A 25,887-nucleotide genomic window follows, 5' to 3' on the forward strand; every position below is an offset into this window, starting at 1 on the left:
TATTCAACGGCCATAAAAATTATTTCTATTAATGATGTCTCCAAAGGTCAACTAATTTTTCGCAGAAAAATAATTTATCAGAAATCGCGGCTGCCGTTTGGTGCGCTCCGCGACGAAAACAAGCGTAAGCAACGGCGTAGTCGAACGGTGCACACTCGGTAAGTAATCCTACAATTTTTTGTTTATAGCATAGTTTATACAGATTATTCCCAAAAAATTATACGTGTTTTGGAAATGTTGAGTCGAATTAGTCTAGAATTGGTTAATTTTATAGAAGAAAACCTTTCAAACAGCCTTAGTCCATAAATTTCACACGTGTCGGGCTGTGATTGGCTCATGTATTTAAGTATTCCTACAACGTAAAATTCTTATAAAGTGGAACGTATCTAAGCGTTATAGGGGGTCTACTGTATATAGCTGCTGAATTCAATTGCAATATAATTCACTAATTGTTTCAACATATATCCAGAACAGTAGTCTCCTAGCTATGTATGTGCTCTAAGTCACATTAATTTTTTTCTCCTCACAATAAATTCCATTTCTGGGTGAATAAATTTCATTCAATTTAATCAATTTTTTTAGCAATATAAATCATTGAATGTTTTAGAATTATGTGCCATAATCTGTTATGTAATGGTTTTAGGCAATAAAACACTTCTAACTCAGAATCACTAATAATAATTGGTTTCACACAATTCTTCATTGTATTATATTATTATAAACCTTACACCATATATCAATAATCATTTTAATTATATTTTTATAATAATTTACAGATATATCCTAATGGATCATAGTGTGGCAATATCATAATTAACATAAGTTTCAAGTGTTATGAAACAGGAACAAATGACTCCATGAATATACAATATAAAAAAACTAGAAACTTTTGAAGGAGTCATAGTTATTTAATTAATAGATTCAGAGATGTATGGTTAATATTATTTCATGTTGTTATAATTTTCTTGTACATCACAAATATTATTAATTTAAACCAAAATATCAATAACTACACCTTCTATACTTTTCCAGCAGTATTTTAATAAAAACATTTGTTTCTGATTAAAACATTGCTTCTTAGAAAAAATATATATTACAAATTAAATAAAAGAACTGAGTTCTAATGGCAGAACCATAACAGCTTATTTTAATTAAAGTAGACTTCTAAACGGGGTCGAAAATATTTGTTTTTGATTAAAACGCTGCTGGAAAATATAGAAGGTATAGAGTTATTGATATTTTGGTTTATGTGTTTCCAGTTTTTTCTACAAGTGTGTTTCTATTATTAATTTTAAAAGTATCAGTTACTTTATGGATTTTGTGTCTTAAAATTTCAAAGTTATATTTTTGCTTGATTTGGTTCAAAAGTTTGTAAGCATGTGCAGTTATTCTGTTTGAATTGACAGAATATTAACTTTAACTGTAGCAGATTTGAAGATAAGATTGTAAAATTCCAAAAACACATAATCTATTAAGTAGTTGTCACTCCTTTACATTTTGAAGTTGTTTTTGTTTCTTGTCACTTGAGACACAAGAAATAAAAAACTTCAAAATATTAATGGACAAAAATAAATATTTGTTGAAATTAGACAATTAAAAAAACAATATCTTAAACAACTATCATATTTTTATTGATATATTTTATTTTTTCTGTATTGTTATTTATTAAATACATTAAAAAATCTTTATGACAAAAATTTATAATGTACAGGTTATTTAGATTGCTTGCTTTTAGTTAAAAGATCTTTATAAATTTCCTTATATGGTGCTAAGCACTTATGAAGAATAAAGCAAGTATGGAATAAGGGAAAAAGATCTGGCAACATCAAAATCAGAAGCGTCAAGATCTGACAACACTGAAACAAGTTTCGAGAAGGACCATGTATATCGACAGAAGGCAGGAAAAGAAAATTTACATATTTAAGTACTAATAGTTCACAAAAATAATAATTTTCTTGAACTATTAGTACTTAAATATGTGAAAATTTATTACATTTCGTGTTGTACAAGAGTTTTACCCAATTTTCAAACTGTGTTAGAGTGAATCCATGTGATAGAAGTGCCATGTTATACGGAGGTTACCTGTACTTAGCAAATCACATTATGTGAAGCAAACTTCAAACTCTTCTAAAGAATGGTTAATAGTAACATTTGCATTTGTCTTATGAATTAGTGATATGGAATGTTCGGAAATTTATTGCAATAAACACCTTAAAAGAATAATTAAATTCTTCAATTATTCTCCTGGTATATGGACTTCAGAGATCTGTATGGTCACTGTCAAGTCAATATAAAACTTTCCTTACCCAATATTTATCTATAATTCACATGAAGATTTTTATTTACAAATTTTTATTAAAAGTTTTAAACATACAAGTGTTGAACTAAATTACAGTAGACCCCCCTATAACACGGTAGATATGTTCCATTTTATATGAATTCTGTGTTTTATGAGTCACTTAAATACATGAGCCAATCACAGCTTGGCACGTGTGCAGTTTATGGACTACGGCTGTTTGAAAGGTTTTCTTCCATAAAATTAATCGATTCTAGACTAATTTCACTCAACATTTCCAAAACACGTATAAATTTTTGGGAATAATCCATATAAACTATGCTATAAACAAAAAATTGTAGGATTACTTATTGAGTGTGCACCGTTTGACGATGGCATAGCTTAAGCTTGTTTTCGTCGCAGAGCAGCGCATTGAACGGCAGGTGCATGTTTTCTGATAAGTTATTTTTCTGCGAAAAATTCGCTGAACTTTGGAGACATCATTAATATAAATATAATTTTTATGGGAGTTAAATAATAAATGGTTTTTAGTACGTTCGCTGCTTGTTTAAACTCAACGGTTTTTGCAATATCCGCTATTGGTCTAGATTCGACCAATCCTGTCATGACACGAGTTGGCGATGACATTATACCATATTATACGAGTCTCTTTTAGTGTGTTTATATGAATAAAATCGCAATTTTTTTGCCGTGTTATACGAATTCGTATTATATAAACCCGTGTTATAGGGGTCTACTATATAGTTAAATTTAATGTTTGATTTCTAATGATTGTTTCTTTTTGCCATTGTTTCCAATCAGTTGTTTTTTCTTCCTTCAAGTGTACCAAACACAACTATGGCATTTCTTATTATTTTAAATGGCAAAATTTCATATTCATATTATGTGAAATTTATAATTATGCATGATTTATTTAGCATGCAAATCTTGCATAATTTGAGAACCCATTACATTATAAATACATGAGTTATATTTTTTTCTAAATTGATAGCTTGAAAACTTAACTGCTTGATGTTTCAGATACTGTCCACTAAATTCTAATGCTAATCTAATCAAACTAGAAATTTTCACATAAAGTCAGTATTACTGTTTCCTTCGTCTCATATAACTTGGTGGTCCTTTGTCCTTTATTTGACCACTATATTGACATAGTTCTTAGTGGAGATATCCAGTCAACTTATATTACTTCCAAAAACCATAAATTCAGTAAAAATAGAATGGCTTATTAGCAAAGTGAATATTTCACTAAACCAATGTTTAAAGGTGCATTTAGCATCATTGAGAAGAGGTCGCAATACTACAGCACTGGCTGTATTTGCAGCAAATCAACAAGTTCAATTGCATCCTGACAGAGCTAAACTTTTACACTGCTTGGGCAAATTAAACTAACTCAACATCTGGAGAAATTAAAAATTTACAGGGAAAGAACATCAATCAATTTTAAGGATAACAACATACTTCTGAAAGCATAGACAGCATTATTTGAAGTCAATCTTTAATTTTAACTAATCAGATGTTCTGGCTTTTTAAATTTGTCTGTTCCAAATTTATGTTCTTATTTAGAATAGTTTTGTAACCTGATGATAGTTGCTTAAGTCAATTGAAAACATTTATTATGCATTCAATTTATGTTTTAAAACTAGAGTTTTAGTGTTTGGTGGATGTTTTCTATTTAAAATAAAAATTTATGTGAGACCCATATATAATAGTCAAAAATCTTCAATTGTAAGCAGTTTCTAGAAAAAGAACTAATTTTACATTATTGAATTAATATGTTATAGTACAAACATATTCAAAAATGTGAGTGGCGTAGTGGTTACATTTTGGTCTACAAGTCTGTATTCTAGGCAGTTCTGAGATCAAATCTCTTTCTTTTTGTAAAGAATATTTTTTAAAATTTAATTTAAATTTTTGCTAGAAAGATGGATTATATTTTTTCAGTACTGAATTATATATTTCTGCATTTATTTATTAATTTAATTGTGTATTTTTATTTTATTGATGTTCTATTTTAATTGTTTTCTCATTTGACTTACAGAAAGTTTTTATTATATTTTTGCAAAGTTCCAATAGCATAAATAAACTCTACACTATCTGGAACCTGTATCCGGTGTATGCTTATATATTATATGCTGATCTGTGAGAATGTAACCGCAAGAAGCTGAACTGGGTGCTAAATTTTCAAATACCTAGAACTAGCCAGCTCCCCACATTCCCATTTGTCATCTGGGACAACATTCAACCACCTAGCTTCATAGTAGACGTGCTCAGATATGGCCTGACCTTTGCACTCCTGCCGCCCAGAAATGGAGCCAGAGACCTCATCCCATACATAGAATACCTCATAAAGAGCCTCCTGGACACACAGAAAGAATATTATAGATAGATATCCTCTATAAATATCAGAAAAGCTAAAGAACAGCAAGAAATTATAGAGCTCAGAAATAAGCTGAGACATACAGCTGAATGGATGTGAAGGAACAGAATAATTCTCACCAGAGCTGATAAGTCCAAAACGCTAGTCCTCGTGAAACATAGCTCATACCAGCAGGGTTTGAGTGAGAAAGAAAAGGACAATGTAATAGACAAGCTACAAGCTATTGTTAGATGTCTCGCTAACTCTAAATTAGCCAAACACCTAGCACTATGTGACATAGTGGTCGATTTGCCAGACGTACCTAGGCTTTTTGCCTACACAAAACCACATAAAGTGGGCCAATAGTTACGCCCGTTTGTAGACAAGGTAAGGTCACCCACACGGAAGCTTGAAAAAGCTGTACACAACTTTCTAACTCCCCATCTGGAGGGCTACCCCTACAACGTAAATAAACCAATTGACCTCATCCACCTTCTGCAAGATCTACCCTCCCCGCCACGATTTATGACAGTCCTTGACTTCAAATCTATGTACCCTTCAGTGGAGCTCCCTCCAGCCTTCTGCTCCTTTAGAGATATTTTATTTAATACAGTTCAAGACCATATGCTACACGAACAGATACTTGACGTGGCCCATCTCATGTGTTATAACTCTGTTTTTAAGTTCGATGGCACTATTTACTGGCACAAGAAGGGTGTATCTATGGGTAGCCCGCTGTTAGGGGACCTCTGTGAAATGGTCATCAGATGGCTTGAGGGTAAGGCCCTCCCACCTTTCCTTTCAAAAATCCTGATCTATAAAAGATAGGTGGACGACATTCTTTTGTCTAAACCATCAACAACAACCCTTTTGGTCTGATGATTGAACTGGAGCAGGCTAGCACAGAAGAGATCCATTTTCTCGACATAGAAATAAAAATAGTAGGACCCAGCATCCACACATCTATATACCACAAACCCTCAGCCATGCCTACGTACATACCAGCCAACTCTTGTGACCCATTCCTGTACAAGCCTTTAGAGCTCTAGTAGAAAGGGTGTTCTTGCACTCATCCACCAAGCAGGCCCTGGCAGCTAAATTAGCCCGCATCAGGAGGATAGCTACCGAGCATGGGTTCCCGAATATGACAGGCCACTTAGTAGAACGATACCAATGCTTGAAACACACCCTGACCGCAAATAATGGTACCAACCCCCCAGCAAGACAATTCAACATGAGTCCCCACCACATTCAACCCATATCTTAAGACAGTACATAAGAAGATAGCCAGAGAACATGGGATACAGTTAGCATACAGAAGATGTCCCACAATTTTCTGTATCCTATGGAATGATAAAGACCCTCCCTATCGCAGCAGACTCTCTGGAGTCTATTCTATCCCAATCAGGGACAACAGTCAGAACAAAGTCTTATTATACATTGGTTAGACTAAATGTTCCTTGAATACCCTTCTGCGTGAACACCAGGTGGATATCCGACATGGGAGACTCACCATAGCCTTGCCACATATGCGTCTGATCCTGAGGTCGAGGCATGATTTAAAAAAGCTACCGTTATAGTCAACACACCCCACCAGGAGCATCTCAGGTGGCTAGAGGCCACGGTTATCTATAATGCTGGCCAAATAACCACGTGCATTAACCGGAAGGAGAAGCTGACTCTATCTCTGGCCTGGCAATCACTGTTGGATGCCAACCTGCAACTTCCAGCCTCCACTGCACGACTGTGCATGTCAGAAAGGACCCACTTCGTCGAAATGACACCTGATCCCAACAAATAAAATACACTCCATCCAGGGAATTCCAGTTGACCTGAAGAAGAGCAAAGAGATTGTTCGAAAACATTTGTCAACAGTGGTATACAATATATACGTGTCGTGCACCGTTACAGGTTCCGAATAGTGTAATGTAGATTTCACCCCGGTGCTGAGATTAGAATAGTATCTCTAGCATAAATAAATACTAACGACAATTAAAAGGAAAATAAAACATTTTATTTAGCTGGGAGTTGGAGGTATCACAGCTGTGTTAAAATTTTCACTAACTTGTAAATGGAAAGAGATATACTGGTAGATCTAATCTTCACAGTTTTCCTGTATTAATCACAAATACTTCATTTCAACAAATTCCAAGTTATGCCATATGAACTGCTAGATTATTTATCAGGTGTAACAAGATTAATTTAATGATTAGAAATAAAGTAATTATTGGTTATAGGTAATTTAATAAAGTAATTTTGGTTTGTTTGTCATATATAGTGGAAGTAAGTTGATGTTTATGTGGTTAACTTCTAAGCTTTTCATTGTTACTGCGTGCCCTTTAGCAAATTCAAGTTACTTTGAAAATGGAGAGCTGTTAATAAATCCAGTTGCAGGCATAGAAATAGTAAATAAATGCAAAAGTAAATAATTTAATAAGAAAAAAATATAACCCACTTTCCTGCAAAAATAAAAAATTAAATTTTAAAGTCTATTCTTAAAACAAATAGAATAAGAATAAAACAAGATTTAAACTCAAAAACAATCATAAGATATTGACCTGTTAAGCCAGAATGTAACTGCTACATCCTTCACTCTTTTGAATAACTCATGTAATAACATTAAAAATAATTACAGTAGATGAAGGTTATGAAGTCAAAGTGAATATGAAATTCACTGATGTGAATTTCATATTCAATTTGATTTCATAACCTTTTGTGTTAGGAGTTTTAAGACTATAATTATAAACATCCATCTTAATTTTTAAATAAAAGTTTATGATATAGTATAATCTTAATTATCTAATCTTCAGTTATTCCAAAAGTACATTTACTATTTCTTTATATGCTCCCTCCACTGCTTTGTCTGTCTGTATATCACTTATTGCAATGAGCACAGCTTTATTCGTTTGCTTGCATTGTACAGGTACATATTGTGACTATATTTTAGTTTTTCAATCACATATTCTCAAAATTTAATTTTATTCATTTTTTGTTCAAGTAATATGGCAAGTGAAAAAAAAGCAATTTTTCAATTGAGTTATTATTAATAAATATGAAATTTTCAGTTTGTTTTGCTTCTTTACTTATTTTGCATCAGATTATCAGTTTTGTTCAGATCAGATAATTAGAAATTTACTCCATGAAGAAATTAGATACAAAGAATTAGAATAAGAACTCAAATCACAACAATCAAAATAGAAATAAATATTACATTTAAATCAAAGTATCATACATTATGAAGTGACAAAAAATTACATGTTTCTTTCTGAACATTTAAGGATTAAAAAAAAAAAAACAAAGAAAACTTTTAGTTCATGTAGATTTTTTAAACTCTTTTCTCTAGCAGTTTGAATCCATTAGCTAGAAAATCATACATTTATATTTTTTAATCATTAGAAACAATTTAACTTAAGTTATCATATTTTATTTTTCATATTATCTGGATGATTAAAACCTTGTTCATATACATATTCAAACTAATAATAAGTTTTTATGAAAATGCGTTAAAATAAATAAATCACATTTTTATGACTAATGTCTTAAAACATTACTTATAGCATTATTTCCCCATGTGGTCTGTAACTCATATCAATCCATGGAAACTATGGTCACTATGGACATATTTATTTCATATACATTTATCCTTTTGATTAATTAATCCTCTAGTATTTGTAGGAACTAACAGCATTAAGGTGTTCAGGATAATGGCAAAGAGCTGTGAGTAGCTTTGTTCAGTGTAGAAGATGAAGCAAATAATACCAGATGAAAAACATGGAGAAAAGAAGAGAGACAAAAGAATCATGTCAAGTACTGCAGTGAACAAGTGAACAATTCTTCTTAACTTATTATCAAAGAGCAAGTAACAGTGTCACAAAATATATACATGATAACACAAATTGTATATTGAAACAAGCTAGTTTCTTCAGTACACAAAAGCCTATATGTGTTAAACTGGTATTTGAATTTATTTTGATATTAATTAAAGTCCTGTTAATTGTTTTAGCCACAAAGTTTATTTCTTAAGTTCACATCACTATTTCTATTAGTTTGAGCTATCCTGTAAACCTGTTTTCAAACTGGCTGTTTGCTTGTTTTTAAAGTACTTGTACACATATACTAATTTACAAAAAACTTAAAAATTAGAATAAGAAATAGGATAAAAGGGTAAAAATAAAAATGAAATAAAATTAACAATAAAAATTAATTTAACGATTTAAAAACATTATTATTATTATTGTTGTTGGGTTTTGTGAGTTATACTCGGTTCACACCGGTGGCTGTGTACTATGCCAGACAAAAGTCAAGGCATAACAACCAAAACAAAACTAAAATTAAGTAAGTGTGTCAGTGTGTGTGTCTGTATTCAGGAATTTCCTAACAATGTGGCATGTATTCAATATAGTGGCCTTCTGTAGTATGATGTATGTATTTCTACTCAATTGTAATGTTCCCAGGCTTTTGTGTAGTGTGTGTGGTATCACACCTGTACAGGAGAGAACGACAGGTACAATAAGCACCCTATCCATCCTCCACAGATGCCTTATTTCCTGGGCGAGTTCTGTGTACTTGCTAATTTTTTCAGTGCATGTGTTTTGTACATTGTGAGTGTTTGGAATGGCTATGTCTATAATGTATGTGATTTTATTGTGTTCGTCAATGAGTGTGATGTCTGGTCTGTTGTGGTAAATTGTTTTATCTGTGATTATGGCTCTGTCGTAGTACATTTTGTGCGAGTTGTTTTCCAATACTGTCTGAGGAATATACTTGTAGTATGGTTCGTGAATGTCTACCAAGTTGTGTTTGTTTGCAAGCTCTTGGTGTATTATATTTGCTACTTGATTATGTTTGTGTAAATAATCTGTCTGTGCCAAAACCTTGCACCCGGAAGTGATGTGTTGTATAGTTTCTGGCATGATGTGACATTTTCTGCATGTGTCATTTGTGAGTGTTGTATCTTTGAGTATGTGTTTTTTGTAGTTTTTAGTGTTTATGACCTGATCCTGTATGGCAATCATGAATCCTTCTGTCTCCCCAAAGAAGCATCCCCGATCTAACCAGCTGTTTGATGCAGTTTTGTCAACTTATTATTATTATTATTATGTTGGGTTTAGTGGGTAATACTCGGTTATTATTATTATTATTATTATGTTAGATTTAGTGAGTTATACTTGGTTGACACTAGTTGCTGTGTACTATACCAGACCAGAGTCAAGGCATAGCAACCAAAACAAGACAAATTAAATAAATGTGTCAGTATGTGTGTCTGTATTCAGAAATTTCCTAACAATATGACATGTATTCAATATAGTGGCCTTCTGTAATGTGATGTATGTGTTTCTATTCAACTGTAATGTTCCTGTAAATTGTAAATATAATTTTATTATTATTATTTAAATGCATAATATATGTATTATTATATAAATTTAAATTATATTATTATTAGTATATTGCTACATAAAAAAAATTGTGAATTTGGTAAGGGGAACAGAAATTGTTGTGTATGCACTTTGTATTTACAGTATACTATATATATATGATATGACGTTAAAGAAAAATTAATAAAAAAATACTTGTCCTTAGTTGGAAGAATTTAGGACAGATTGGTTAGTTTATAACTGATTTATATAGACAGGATCAAATTACATAATGGAATTATCATTTGTATAAAGAATCAATCACTTTTTAAATAAAAAATAAAATTCATTTATTTATTTTATTGTTGATATATATTTTGAATTGTTTTTCACCACAAATTTATTATCTGAAAATCTAAACTTGAAACTTATGATATCAAATAATCAATAAATTACATGTACTTTATTTTTGAGAAGGGAAAATCAATCTTTTTATTTTTCAAACATGTTCAGATAAGGTATATAAAATAAACTTTAACACACAAAAAGACTTGATTTAAAATAAAATTTAAGATAGATTGAACATAAATGGAACATCTGTTTTCAACTTTGGTACTTTAATAATAGAATATAACATTCCTTAGAACTCAGAACAGATTTAAATTTATATATTAATCAAAGATGGGATGTTAAGTTCCAAAAATATTTTAGATAAAAATAATTATAGATTCCCTGATAACAGTTTACTATTGGTTATATGACATTAATTAATTAATATAGTCATTGTTTCTTTATGTATAAAAATTAGAAATATTAATTAATTTTTATTTAAATAAATTTTTATAACTATTCATATAGGCTATATATAGAAAAAATTATGTAATTTAATATATACTTACTATAGAAAATAATATCAACACTGGCATTATATCTATCAGTATTAGAATAAAGAGCTATACATTTGTATCTTCCACTTTGTTCAAATGCTGGATTTCTAAATATTAAAGCTAATTGATTTTCTTCATAACTCCAAACNATATATATGTCTATATGTCTTTATCCCAAATCTGACTGCCTAAAAATGCAACTACTTGCACAAAAACAAAATTAGTGGCTATCAAGGTTTCTGTGTCTGTCCTTAAAGACATAGTGGTGTCAGAATCCTGACATGACATCAACAAAGTGGTGCCAACCCTTCAGTCCCACGGTGTGGAAGCATAGGGGCATTTTGCACATTGTTACAATACTTTTCCTTTAGCAATAGAGCTGTACTGAACATCTATCTAACATCTTTCAGGGAAAAATTTTTGAATTGAAATAATGTGACTTCCAATTTGCAATAGAAGTTTGTATATAGTTAATCAGGGCCTCCTGCTCCTAAAGTTTCCATATATGGCTTCACCTTTCATGTATCTAACTCTGTTCTCAAGATTAAGGAAAGACAGACAGATGGACAACAGTGGGAATTTATAGGTCTACAATTTTTTCAAATTGCAGCCCAATAATAATCCTTATTGAAAAAATGCACAAAATAACTTATATCATTGACATTGCTATATCAAATACACAATCTACAAAATGACTATACAGAAAAAATAAGTAAATATAATGAATACACTCAAAAATAAAACACTTATGGAAAATGTCAGAGGAAGTCCATACCATACCTAATGTTTTTAACAGGAATTATCCCATATTCATTATAAAAGCCTGAAGACAATAGATATTCACTCAAATTTAAAATATTTAGAGCAAGGGTTCTTAACCAGGGGTCTGTGGTAAGATTTTTTCCAAACTGGATTCAACGTGTTAAAACAACATGCTGAATCACTTTATTAATGGCCAGGCCTAAAGTTATTTTAATAAGATTATCAGAAAGAACGGATGCATGGATTGACAGACTTAAGGTGTGCATACGTACACACTTGCAGGGACCTCCACCATTGGATTGGAGTACATGTNCTGTATACACTACAAAACAATTTGCATATTCAAGTGGTTTATTATTAGAATTAGTGAGATTTTGTTATATCTTTATAAATTGTAATTTATTGTTTAATTTAACAATTGTATTAAATTTGACAAATAAAAAATTGCATTATTCGGAAAAAATGCTATTTCTGATTGACGTCCTCTTAACCCATCAGTACCCAGAAAATTTTGGATTACCAGACAATAAAGATTACTGTGGACAGATTAGCAAACGTTTAATCTACTTTAGGTAACTGTTACAAATTTTATAAATTAATAATACAGATATACCATGCTTTAACTAATTCAGACAACACTGGCACCATTTATATAAGTACACACAAACATAGTTATGAAAACTACTGATGATCTGTAAAGAGGTCAAAAACATTTTTACTAATATTTGGTTCCTGAACTAAGCAATTTTGGTATATATTCTATACTATGTTCTGTTTGTAAGAGAAAGTTTTTCCAACAGTAAGATAACAGTAGATATACCAGTACAGAACTCTGTTTTCAGAGGTTTCAAAATGATTTGTATCATTATGTTTAACATCAAAAAACACAAAAAGTGACCTTATAATGTAGTTAAAGTTCATAAAGTTTATCATTGCTGTTTTTTTCTTTTCTAAAGAAGAGTTACAAAGCTATTCAAATAAGTATAGTAGTTTGTTAGGTTTCAAAATATCTCCAATTCATTTGAATTTTTCAGATATATTAACTGAATTATAATTCACGATGAATTGATAAGCCCTTAAGTAGACTTCAACAAAGAGTGAAAGCTAGTTAATTTAGAGTGTAAGTTTTAATTAAGTTTTTTTTTATTTGTCTTTAGAAGTTACATTAAATGCAAAAACAAATTTGTTCTGTGTATTACATGCAATAGTTAAAAAGGATTATTGATCTTAATAAATATTTTTCATTTAAAAAGTAAGTTCATACAAAGCTTTTTAAATGAGTATTTTGTAAAAACTGGTTAAAACATAGCCTGATATTACATCTTTAATTTCTCTCTATAGAATTACATCAAAGATAAAATTCATGTTATCAGAATTACAGAAATTAAATATCTGAAGACACAGGTCAGTAATTTCATCATAATAATGAATAGTGGTATGTTGAATCATAAACTCCGAATATGATTATATTCGGAGTTTTGATTGAATGTTTTCTATGTAACAAAGCATCCAACATGGAAATACATTAAAATAAATTTTAAAAATTTTATGAAGATATCCATCAACTGAAAACAAATTTAATAAATAAAAAATATCAGCTGATATGCAACAATAAATTAAATTATATATATAAGATTAAGATTATGCTTATACCACATATGTTTTATTATAATAAAAATAAAAGTAATATATATCTGAATATTGAAATAAGTGAAATAAATAAAAATAAAGAAAGCTATACTGAATATTTAATTCAGTGTAGATGGTAAATACACTTCATAAAAAAATTAAAAACATTATTAAAGGTGATAAGTTTAAGAAAATTTTTTAGATATCAGTGTTTTTACATGACAGCCATAGGAATAAATATATAATAAACAATTTGAAATGTATTTAGTAATAATTCAATACAATAGCAATGATAGAATTTATTTCAGGGATACATCAACACAATGAATTATTGAACAAAGTGATTGAAATTAATTACAGCTATATTACTTACACAAAATTAATGAAACATGCATTGATGCATTAATGAGTCAACAAAGATTGATTTGTGCATTTATGAATAAAATAAAATTCCCATTATATTATCATAGTAGCCAACTTGAGAGAAGCAAATGGGCTGACAAGGTGAACTAAAAGGACTGACATGTGAAAGTTACCTTATTCTAGATAAAATAAAATGCATTCTGAATGCATTTCAACCAATGGAAAAGAAAGGATACCAAATGAATACTGTCTATTTATACTGTTTTTAAAATCAGTGTTAGTCAACAGATTTTTTTTCTAACCAATCACAGCAAGAAATTTAAAATTATGAGAAGGAGTAAGTTTCAAATTTAAATTTGTTTACAATTGAAATTTGTTAGCTAATCAAAAGCATAATTTCAATTTCCAAACTTTAAATGGGTGGGAATCCAAGGAATATTGTTAAAAATCATTTAACTGTTAATACTAGAATCAAACTTAATGAATTTTATTTATAATCGAAATTTTAAATTTTAAAGTTCATTAGCATTGGGATGTTGAATTAACTTCATAAATTTTGGTATTAAATCTTGATATCAGTGTTATCAAACATTACACTGCCCTTCTGTCAAGAAATGATCCTGTCTGCTGATACCACTGACCAAATAATAGCATAGTTTTTAAGTCCAACAGGAAGTAGTTCTTACTTAAAACATATGAATAATAAATGGAAGAACAGTCATGAAAATTATTAAAAACACTTGAAAGTAATGAGGGCAAACAGAGGAAGGAAAGTTGAATGATTTGCCCAAAATGCAAATGGTTGGCATATATGTATATATATACACACACACATATATAGTAGAATGTCGTTTATCCGAAAGTCAGTTAACTAAAAGCATTCCAATCGGCAAATTTAAATTTCCACTAATGCTGTGGCACTGCAACCTTTGGCTATGTCTTGGGCTACTCCAATATTTTTTTTTGTTGGTGTATGTATTTTAGCTGGCAGTACTGGCACTTTTGTGTGGTGTTTTTGTGAGGACTGTGTGTTGTGCTGGGCCGTGTTCAGTAACGCAGAACACCTAAGTTAGAATTCTGAGTGGCTTAGTGGGCGGAGCTAAGAATACATAAAAGAAGCTAGTGGTGGGAGGAGTCAAGCAGTAGTTAGAAATGAGTTCAACATTGCAGCATAAGTAGACTTAGCAAGAATTCTGCATTACTGAACACTGTCCTGAATTGAACGTTTCTGATACTAGATTGACTTCTAAATTATAATTTTTTTTGTTTTTATATTTTTCAATATATTTATTTTGTTTGTACAAAATAATGAAATAATTTTTAACGCTACAATAGCCACGATTATTGTTATAGAAATTTTCGTTAGGCTTAATATCGATGAAAATTCAACGCAAAGTGACATGCAACGGCGAAAAATTTCAACATGGGATACGTTAATATATTTTTTCGTACATATTCGATTATCTGAACAACCCCAGTCCCCAATTGATTCGGATAAATGACGCTCTACTGTATTCTATTATTTTTTCTCTCTTTTCCAATTTCACAATTTTTTATTTGAGCTGCAAGTGCAAGTATATTTCCTCTTTGCCTCCCCTCATAGTATCCATGATCTTGATAGATTCAAATATTAAAGAACATGATGCTGTTTTTAAGACTATTTATAAAAAAAATTAATGTAATTAAATATTGGTATAATGATATAGCTTAAGAATGGAAATACTGTAATACACATGTAAATCAGTAATATAATATGTAGTGAGAGTTTTTCTAAAAATAGATATAAAATGAGGAATTATTTATTGTGACATCATCCCAATGCATTTAAGTTCAGTAATGTCTTGCCCCTGTACATCATACTTTTCCTGTTAACAATTAAGTCATGTATTCAACTCCGTTCAGGAGAAAATTTTTAAATTGAAATAACATGACTTCTGGTGCAAACTGGAAGTTCATATATAGTTAACTGCCCCTAAGTTTTCCATATCTGATCTTGACTTTCATCTATCTATAGGGTTTCCATATGTCCCATATATACGGGACTGTCACCATATTTCACTACTCAGTCCTGTATTACTACTTGTCTCATTTTCTCAATCAAGTTCCTGAATGGGAAGAAATAGAACATACTATTGTATATTTACAAGTAAGAAACATCAATATTGGCAACAGATTCTATTCAACCAGTTTGTATACCTAAAAGATTTTTTAGAGAAAAATAATACCAACCAAAACTGCAAAGCAACTATGAAATTGAGTATGGAAGAAAAATGGCTGAAGTTTTTGCAGATACAAAGCATTGATCAGAAGTCATGTCTAATAAAGCTTTGCAAATACGTATTTGCTATTCCAGCCCACAATGCAAATGTAGAGAAAATATTTTCCCTAATGCCAACTCAATGGTCAAATGAAAGAAACAGGTTGTCAGTGGAGACAATTGAAGCAATTTTGATTTGTCATTTATAATTTTAAAATAACTTGCACCCAATTTTATAATTATGTGAAAGAATAAAATGATATAATTAAGAAAGTAAAATTAACTTTAAAACATGACTGGGTTAAATAGCATTAGCCTTGCATCTTTTTTATTATTCTACATGTTCATTTTATTAGATTAATTAAACTTTATTGATTTTTTATCAGAGTAAAATAAACCATTATCTATCCAGTTTTTTCATGTTTAATTTATTTAGCACTAATTTATTTGCCATTTAATAAAAAAAAATTTAAGTGGCAATTCTGCTTTGCAATTATGGAAACCCTATCTATCTAACACCATTCTTGAGATTAAGGAAGGAAGGAAGGACAGATAGCAACAGTGGGAATTTACAGGTCTACAATTTTTTCATATTGCAGCCCAATTAAATAGTTGTAGGTATACTGTCTACAGCTTTCAGGCAATTAAATGTGTTAAGTTTTTAAATATATCTATACATATTTTAGACATGTTTGTCAATGGTTTCAGTGTGAGTCATGTAAATTAATGTTATTTTATTTGGCCAATATAACTTGACTGAAGACAGCTGTAATGAAATGACTGAAATGCATTTTAGGACACGGGTATTTGTTTAGAAATGCTGTAGTTGAGTTCACTTCTTTCTTTCGATACGTTGTCTCTCAGACTGTCGTACATTTCTCCCATACTAAACATCCCTCTTCTCCCCACAATCTCAACTTTCTGCCATCTGACTTCATGGACATTGAGATTTTCACAGATGGATCCAAGAATACCACTAGTGTTGGCAGTGGGTACGTTGCCTACCATAACAATAAAGAAATTGCCCTGGGGCAGTACAGGCTGGGGACAGACTGTACTGTCTTACAGGCAGAAATGATCACCATTTAGATGGCAGTCGCCTGGGCAGACTCTAACTTCATGCACAGGAGCATCGACATCATCTCAGATAATGCATTGTCCATTGCTCTACTTAAGAAGAGATCTTACCATCCCATCTCTACCATAATTCACAATACTATTGATAATTCTAGCAATTCCTATCACATACTCTGGACACGTGCACACCAGGTACGCCCGGAAATCAAAGGGCAGATGCCCTGGCAAGAACCGCAGGGGAAAATGGTAATCTTCCTATCACCTACAATCAGTTGACCATCAAAACTATCTTCTGGAAGGACCTGATTATATCCTGGCAGCAGGATTGAGATACTTATAACCACCCCACCATGCATGACTTCATTCCTAACATCGAGCATTTCCTTAACTCTCGCTGGTATAGGCCCGGCCAGCGTATCAGCCAATTCCTGACCAACCATGGAAGTTTCCACTCATACCTGAAAAGATTCATCAACAAGCCTAACCCCAACTGCTCCATTTGTGGGGTAATGGATGGCAGTCAACATTACATCTATGACTGCCCCATGTTGGAGTTGGAAAGATTTCAACTGAAGACAACCATCGAGGCACACGGTGGCGCATGGCCAATTGACTGCGATAAAATCTTCGACAACAAAGATACATATGAAGCCTTCATGACACTTATTAATAATTATTTTGTAAGGACTACTGTAAGTGTCTACAACTAGTTCCCATTCTGTCCACATTCTTCGACTCTGTAATTGGTGTCCCTGCTCGTTTGGTGTCTGTATTTCGCACACTTTTAGTGCCTGTATATATATGCATACTTTTAGTGCCTGTTTATTTGTACCTACATCTACTATTCTACTGTGAATGTTATTTTTATTATACCTGAGATTCACTCTGTGACTGTGTTTAAATTTCTGCATGTGTATTTATGCATTTTATCATTTGTGTTTAATTTTCCTTAATACTTTTTTTTTCTCTCCCCTTGTTTTATTGTAACAATTTCTATGTAACTATTTCTATATAACTAATCTTTTGCATTTTGTATATTTTGTTACTAACTAATTTTATTCTAGTATCTAACCTCCTTTACTCCATTTGTCACGCGTTAATTAAACAACTGTATCTGTATAATTTGTATCATTGGTTTGAGATAGTACTCAGTTATACCTGTTACCATATATATGTCTATATGTCTTTATCCCAAATCTGACTGCCTAAAAATGCAACTACTTGCACAAAAACAAAATTAGTGGCTATCAAGGTTTCTGTGTCTGTCCTTAAAGACATAGTGGTGTCAGAATCCTGACATGACATCAACAAAGTGGTGCCAACCCTTCAGTCCCACGGTGTGGAAGCATAGGGGCATTTTGCACATTGTTACAATACTTTTCCTTTAGCAATAGAGCTGTACTGAACATCTATCTAACATCTTTCAGGGAAAAATTTTTGAATTGAAATAATGTGACTTCCAATTTACAATAGAAGTTTGTATATAATTAATCAGGGCCTCCTGCTCCTAAAGTTTCCATATATGGCTTCACCTTTCATGTATCTAACTCTGTTCTCAAGATTAAGGAAAGACAGACAGATGGACAACAGTGGAAATTTATAGGTCTACAATTTTTTCAAATTGCAGCCCAATAATAATCCTTATTGAAAAAATGCACAAAATAACTTATATCATTGACATTGCTATATCAAATACACAATCTACAAAATGACTATACAGAAAAAATAAGTAAATATAATGAATACACTCAAAAATAAAACACTTATGGAAAATGTCAGAGGAAGTCCATACCATACCTAATGTTTTTAACAGGAATTATCCCATATTCATTATAAAAGCCTGAAGACAATAGATATTCACTCAAATTTAAAATATTTAGAGCAAGGGTTCTTAACCAGGGGTCTGTGGTAAGATTTTTTCCAAACTGGATTCAACGTGTTAAAACAACATGCTGAATCACTTTATTAATGGCCAGGCCTAAAGTTATTTTAATAAGATTATCAGAAAGAACGGATGCATGGATTGACAGACTTAAGGTGTGCATACGTACACACTTGCAGGGACCTCCACCATTGGATTGGTGTACATGTACAAAGCAACAAAAAAGGTTAAATAACAGACGTCAATAGTTATCTAAATTGTTAGACCTGTTTGAACATGCCTGGTTTACACTCAAAGCCAGCTTGTCTATTCATATTAAAACTGGCCTGAAGTTAGAAAATTTAATTTCAGCTGACCAGTTTTGTATAACTTTAACAAACAATGAAAATGATTGATTCCCCAGATCATGAAGAGATCAGTTATCTTCAGCTTTTCTGCAAGAGATTTAACTGTTCTTGTGTAAAAAATGGCATATGTGAAAGTCATTTATAGGTTCATGTTTTGTTATAATAATTAATCCTCATTATTATACACCCACAACTGCCGTAAATAATCAGGCTAAATTTGGATATAATGATTATAAATTAGAAATAAATTTGGCACTGGAGTGAGGCATTAGGCACCATCTCATATTACGGCAGTTGTGGGTGTATATTTGCTTAATATCGAGTTTCATTTGTTGTGTATATGTTACTGTGAAAGACCGAAATTAGAGAATGTCGATATTCTCTGGTGAATGTCAACACATACAATATACATCGGTGAAAGCCTGAATGTTTCATTATATTATTATACATTCGAACAATCACAGGTGTATGTCGACAAGCACAGATAAGCTTTGGTGGAGGTCACCCGAAAAGCTGATATCGACAGGGAGGCGACAGTATGTCACCAAATTCTTCACTGTTTCCTTCTGCTCAAATTGGTGATACCGTACGAATACAAGTTTCTGTTGTCGACCGTGGCCGTACAGATGCCCAAAATGTGTTGGCAGTTGTTGTTGGAATAGAAGACTTTGACTTTTATAAATTAGCAAACAAAAATGGTATCCTCAAGAAGCTTTAGAAGAAGCTGTAATCAGTTCGTTATTTGTAAAGAAAAGTTACTTTCCATAGATGAGATTTCTTCTCGAGAAATGTTGCTGAGAGAAGCAGATGCAGCTAATTCGAAAAGTGGAGGGAAAGGTTATACACGCTGTCATTGCAAAAAAAAAAAAAAAATGCAGTTGTGAAAGCAAGGGACTCTTGTGAAATTCAAAGTTGCCATAACAGTTTAAGTTATTCCAATAAATAAAATTGTATAAGGTTAATCACATAATTTATGTGTAAGTTTATTATTGTATTGTTTTCTTTAATGAATTTTAGAATGTACTGTTCTTTTTAGATTTAACAGTTTATTTACATGCGCTGTTACTTAAGCTTTCTCCTATTTTGACATATTAAAAGGTTGCATTTTTGTCTTAACGTAATAAAAATATTTTTATTCAACATTCAACATCAGTGTGTCGACACTTGCCCGTGTAAGTGAAAAATAATGATATTTAGCAAATATTTCGTACATATATGAAATGACTGTGTGAATACTGACATTCACCGGAGAATATTAACATTCGCCAGATATTGGTCATTCACAGTAACATATATTTGCTTAATATCAGGTTTCGTTTGTTGTGTATATTTGTATATCCTCATTATTATTCATTATGTAATATCTTCATTATTATTCATTTTCTGTCTCCTAAAAATGTCTGAAGGAGGTATAGGAAAGGAGAAAAGGAGACAATGACACTCCCCAAAGAAAGAGAAAATTTAGGCCAGGCTATAGCAATGCATAGCCAAATGCGAGCATTAACATTTACAGTTACATATATAATCCTGCAAGTTACCACTCAGGATGCACACACATCAGGCTACCAAAATAATTAAAATTTATACTTATTTTTTATGCTGTCTGAAATGCACTCTTGACCAAAAGTAATAATCTATTCTAGCTATTATTTCAAGATATTGTTTAGTCATCTGACTGCAAAATTCACGTTTGCTGTGAATGAGGATTATAATATCACACATTTCTTCATTCAAGCCATTGTGACCAAATTTCTTGAAAAATTTCTTCCTATATTTACATGTTTTTTTGAACTAGTCCCAACCAAAAGTGTTAATGATTTCCAACACACTGCTATCAAACCTATAGTTTCCCTTAACAAAGTGACTTTCTCTACATTATACAGTACTCTTTCTAATTCAGATATCAAACCCATTTTGTGCTGGCTCCAAACCATGCAACAGTAATCAAGCAGTGGCCAAACCAGCAAAAAATATGTCAATTCAATGAATAGTCTGAGAAATGACTGGATAAAATCTGAACTGTATCTGCTGATTTATATAGTTATTCTCTCATTGTCCCTTTTTATTCTCAAAATACTTGTGTAATAAGCGTAACTGTTAAATCTTTTCTCACCAGAAAGATGAAGGTAACTGATCTCCACGATCTGCAGAATATGCTAAAACAACATGTTGACATCTCCAGCAATAAGAGATGCTGCACGGTTGCGTAAGTGGTTACTGCAGCAACCACATATCATTTTCCTGCTTTTCTTGATCACTTTTTACACCAAAACAATTTACTTAAAAACTCTACTAAATATTGAGTTTAAACACTATCAAAGTCAATAACTTATTATAGATTTATTTATTTCATATTTTTATGGATCTAATTTAAGTTGATATGTCAAAGAAAAGAAAAAACAGTGGAACCTCGGTATACGACCTTAATCCGTTCCTAATGTTTGGACTTATACCGAATAGAACGTATACCAAACCAATCTTTCCCATAAGAAGTAATGTAAAAATGATTAATCCCTTCTCATGAAAAAAAAAAAAATGGCTGGCTTTAAACACCTCGCTTTCCTGGCTAGTTCCTGCTTGATTTTTCATGAGATGTATCTTTTTAGCTTTCTCGCAAATAATTGCTTCCGATACGATGTCGCTAGCACACTGTTTTTCAGTTATCCAAAGCAAAAGCAATTTCTCAACATGATCTAACGTCTTCGATCTCTGTTTAGAAATTGATTTAACTCCTTTCGCAACGTTAGCAGATTTAATAATGTCTTTATTTTTCGCGATTGTCTATATCGTCATTCTCGGAATACAGTATGCAACAGTTAAATCTCGAACACGCATACCACCTTCATGTTCCTCAACAATCTCTTTTTTCAGTTCCATTGTGATTCTAGTCATTTTTTTAGTTTTCTGTCACTTTTCACTTGCCTTTTTGCAATTCATGACTCATAAAAATAATAAAATTTTACATACAAATTAAAACCAGTAGAAATTTAACCAAGTTATAAACCATTGCACCGCGAACATCTAGTCTGGTCTAGTACACCGATAGTGCTACTTGTTCATAGACTGCACGTATAATTGAATTAAGTCATATACTGAGCAAAATTTGTTTCATCCAAATAGGACGTATTCCGAATTGGACGTATTCTGAAGCAGATGTATACCGAGGTACCACTGTATGATGAAAACTATGTATTTGGTTTCACTTGCATTAATGAATGTGACAGGACTCAAAAACCTCAGTGTATTTTGTGCAGAAAGGTCCTTGCAAATGGAAGTAAGAAGCCAGCCAAACTGAGAGATCATTTTCCATCTGTCCCTCTTGAAAATGTATCTAAAGATTCAAGAAAGTTTTAGAAGTGTCCCTGTTTTTTTGAATTGAGTTTTTCATNTTAACAATTAAGTCATGTATTCAACTCCGTTCAGGAGAAAATTTTTAAATTGAAATAACATGACTTCTGGTGCAAACTGGAAGTTCATATATAGTTAACTGCCCCTAAGTTTTCCATATCTGATCTTGACTTTCATCTATCTATAGGGTTTCCATATGTCCCATATATACGGGACTGTCACCATATTTCACTACTCAGTCCTGTATTACTACTTGTCTCATTTTCTCAATCAAGTTCCTGAATGGGAAGAAATAGAACATACTATTGTATATTTACAAGTAAGAAACATCAATATTGGCAACAGATTCTATTCAACCAGTTTGTATACCTAAAAGATTTTTTAGAGAAAAATAATACCAACCAAAACTGCAAAGCAACTATGAAATTGAGTATGGAAGAAAAATGGCTGAAGTTTTTGCAGATACAAAGCATTGATCAGAAGTCATGTCTAATAAAGCTTTGCAAATACGTATTTGCTATTCCAGCCCACAATGCAAATGTAGAGAAAATATTTTCCCTAATGCCAACTCAATGGTCAAATGAAAGAAACAGGTTGTCAGTGGAGACAATTGAAGCAATTTTGATTTGTCATTATAATTTTAAAATAACTTGCACCCAATTTTATAATTATGTGAAAGAATAAAATGATATAATTAAGAAAGTAAAATTAACTTTAAAACATGACTGGGTTAAATAGCATTAGCCTTGCATCTTTTTTATTATTCTACATGTTCATTTTATTAGATTAATTAAACTTTATTGATTTTTTATCAGAGTAAAATAAACCATTATCTATCCAGTTTTTTCATGTTTAATTTATTTAGCACTAATTTATTTGCCATTTAATAAAAAAAAATTTAAGTGGCAATTCTGCTTTGCAATTATGGAAACCCTATCTATCTAACACCATTCTTGAGATTANGGGTTTCCCTTTATCTGCTATTTTAGCAGAGCTCATTATGCATGAAATTGAGCACAGAATATTCAATTTCCCACTTTCCACCCACTACCTGCTCCTGTACTTGCATTACGTCAACAATATCCTCATAGCATGGAAAGACACAGATGTATCATTTTTTACCTTCATGCAGCAACTCTCAAGCATACATCATCCTTCCATCAACTTTACTTGGGAGAAAGAAAACGATGCAACAATAATGATCTTAGGTTTGTGCATATGTAGAACTCCTGAAGGGCCACAGTTCTTGGTTCACCATAAATCTAATATAGCAGCACATATTATCTCAGCAGATGCTTTTCAGCCTTCACGGTATGTTAACACAGCTATTGCCGCCCTTATTAGAAGAGCCTTCTTACTGTCATCAATGCAAGTGCTGGTAAATATCAAATTAAATAACATTATTCTGGCAGTACATAACACTGGTTTCTCGCATGCTAAGTTCATGCATGTGCTCAACATGGTAAGAAAGTCCCTATTTTCAAGTACCATGCTACATAATAAGAGGAAGTTTTCTGTGCCATACCTTGGACCCCCTTCCATACGTATTTGCTGAATTTTTAAGCAGCATAATCTTCTCCTACCCCTGTCCCCACTACCAAGTCTACATAGGTTCTAACCAAGTCTAGTTTCTACCAAGTCTACAAGTCTACATATAAACCAAAGATGAACTTAGTGAACTTAGGACAAAAACTTACTACAGATGGAGTTTAACTCAAATAGCCTTGGAGAATTCTGGTGTTCCTTAAAAGAAGCCTATCCTCGTCTCGTAAAACAAGCTTTGCTTCCATTTGCAAAAATATATCTTTGTAAATCAGAATTTTCAACACTTGTAACAATGAGAACAAAATGTTGAAATCAATTAGATGCCTATATTTTAAATATATTGCATATTTTTATTTAATGTGTAAGAAAGAATCATTGTGTTTTTTTTATTTTGGTTTCTTTATTTCAATAAAGCTGGATTCCTTTACAATTTTATGTTTTGCATTTAAAAACAGTTTTCTAAGGTCTCCATGGCCTTTGCCTGACTAGCAAAGGGGTTTGTGGAATGAAAAAAGGTTAAGAACCCCCCTGTATTAGAGTATAGAGTATGACAGATAGATTGTAAAAGTAGCAAATAAATATATAAAATATGAAAACCATGCACCAATAATTTATACAAAAATCCAAAAATACCAAATTATAACGACTTTTTCAATGTAAATTACATATTAAATTTAATGATGCTTAAAGTTATTGTTTTTTAAACAAAATGATTTAATACATTATTTGTGGGACTGATCTAACATATAGTGACAACAAAGTTTTTGTAATTTGTGTCTAATGTTATTTTCATAACATACAAAAATATATCACTTAAGATTATTAATAGATTTTAAAATAAAAAATAAAATTTCCAATCACTTATAACTAATTTACAAATTTAACTANCATGGACATTGAGATTTTCACAGATGGATCCAAGAATACCACTAGTGTTGGCAGTGGGTACGTTGCCTACCATAACAATAAAGAAATTGCCCTGGGGCAATACAGGCTGGGAACAGACTGTACTGTCTTACAGGCAGAAATGATCGCCATTTAGATGGCAGTCACCTGGGCAGACTCTAACTTCATGCACTGGAGCATTGACATCATCTCAGATAATGCATTGTCCATTGCTCTACTTAAGAAGAGATCTCACCATCCCATCTCTACCATAATTCACAATACTATTGATAATTCTAGCAATTCCTATCACATACTCTGGACACGTGCACACCAGGTACGCCCGGAAATCAAAGGGCAGATGCCCTGGCAAAAACCGCAGGGGAAAATGGTAATCTTCCTATCACCTACAATCAGCTGACCATCAAAACTATCTTCTGGAAGGACCTGATTATATCCTGGCAGCAGGATTGAGATACTTATAACCACCCCACCATGCATGACTTCATTCCTAACATCGAGCATTTCCTTAACTCTCGCTGGTATAGGCCTGGCCAGCGTATCAGCCAATTCCTGACCAACCATGGAAGTTTCCACTCATACCTGAAAAGATTCATCAACAAGCCTAACCCCAACTGCTCCATTTGTGGGGTAATGGATGGCAGTCAACATTACATCTATGACTGCCCCATGTTGGAGTTGGAAAGATTTCAACTGAAGACAACCATCGAGGCACACGGTGGCGCATGGCCAATTGACTGCGATAAAATCTTCGACAACAAAGATACATATGAAGCCTTCATGACACTTATTAATAATTATTTTGTAAGGACTACTGTAAGTGTCTACAACTAGATCCCATTCTGTCCACATTCTTCGACTCTGTAATTGGTGTCCCT

General features: G+C 32.0%; 1 protein-coding gene across 1 annotated transcript in view; it reads right to left on the reverse strand.

Annotated features, from left to right (window-relative positions):
• Positions 1-25,887, reverse strand: part of LOC111634998 (fasciclin-2-like) — a 220,431-nt gene that overhangs the window by 92,682 nt on the left and 101,862 nt on the right. The window contains exon 3 of the mRNA XM_023379842.1: positions 10,906-11,052. Within this exon, the coding sequence (XP_023235610.1) occupies positions 10,906-11,052 (147 nt within the window). The remainder of the gene's footprint in view (positions 1-10,905; positions 11,053-25,887) is intronic.

Source organism: Centruroides sculpturatus, unplaced genomic scaffold, assembly GCF_000671375.1.
Source record: "Centruroides sculpturatus isolate CEXI.00-Female unplaced genomic scaffold, Cexi_2.0 scaffold789, whole genome shotgun sequence".
NCBI classification, from domain to species: domain Eukaryota; kingdom Metazoa; phylum Arthropoda; class Arachnida; order Scorpiones; family Buthidae; genus Centruroides; species Centruroides sculpturatus.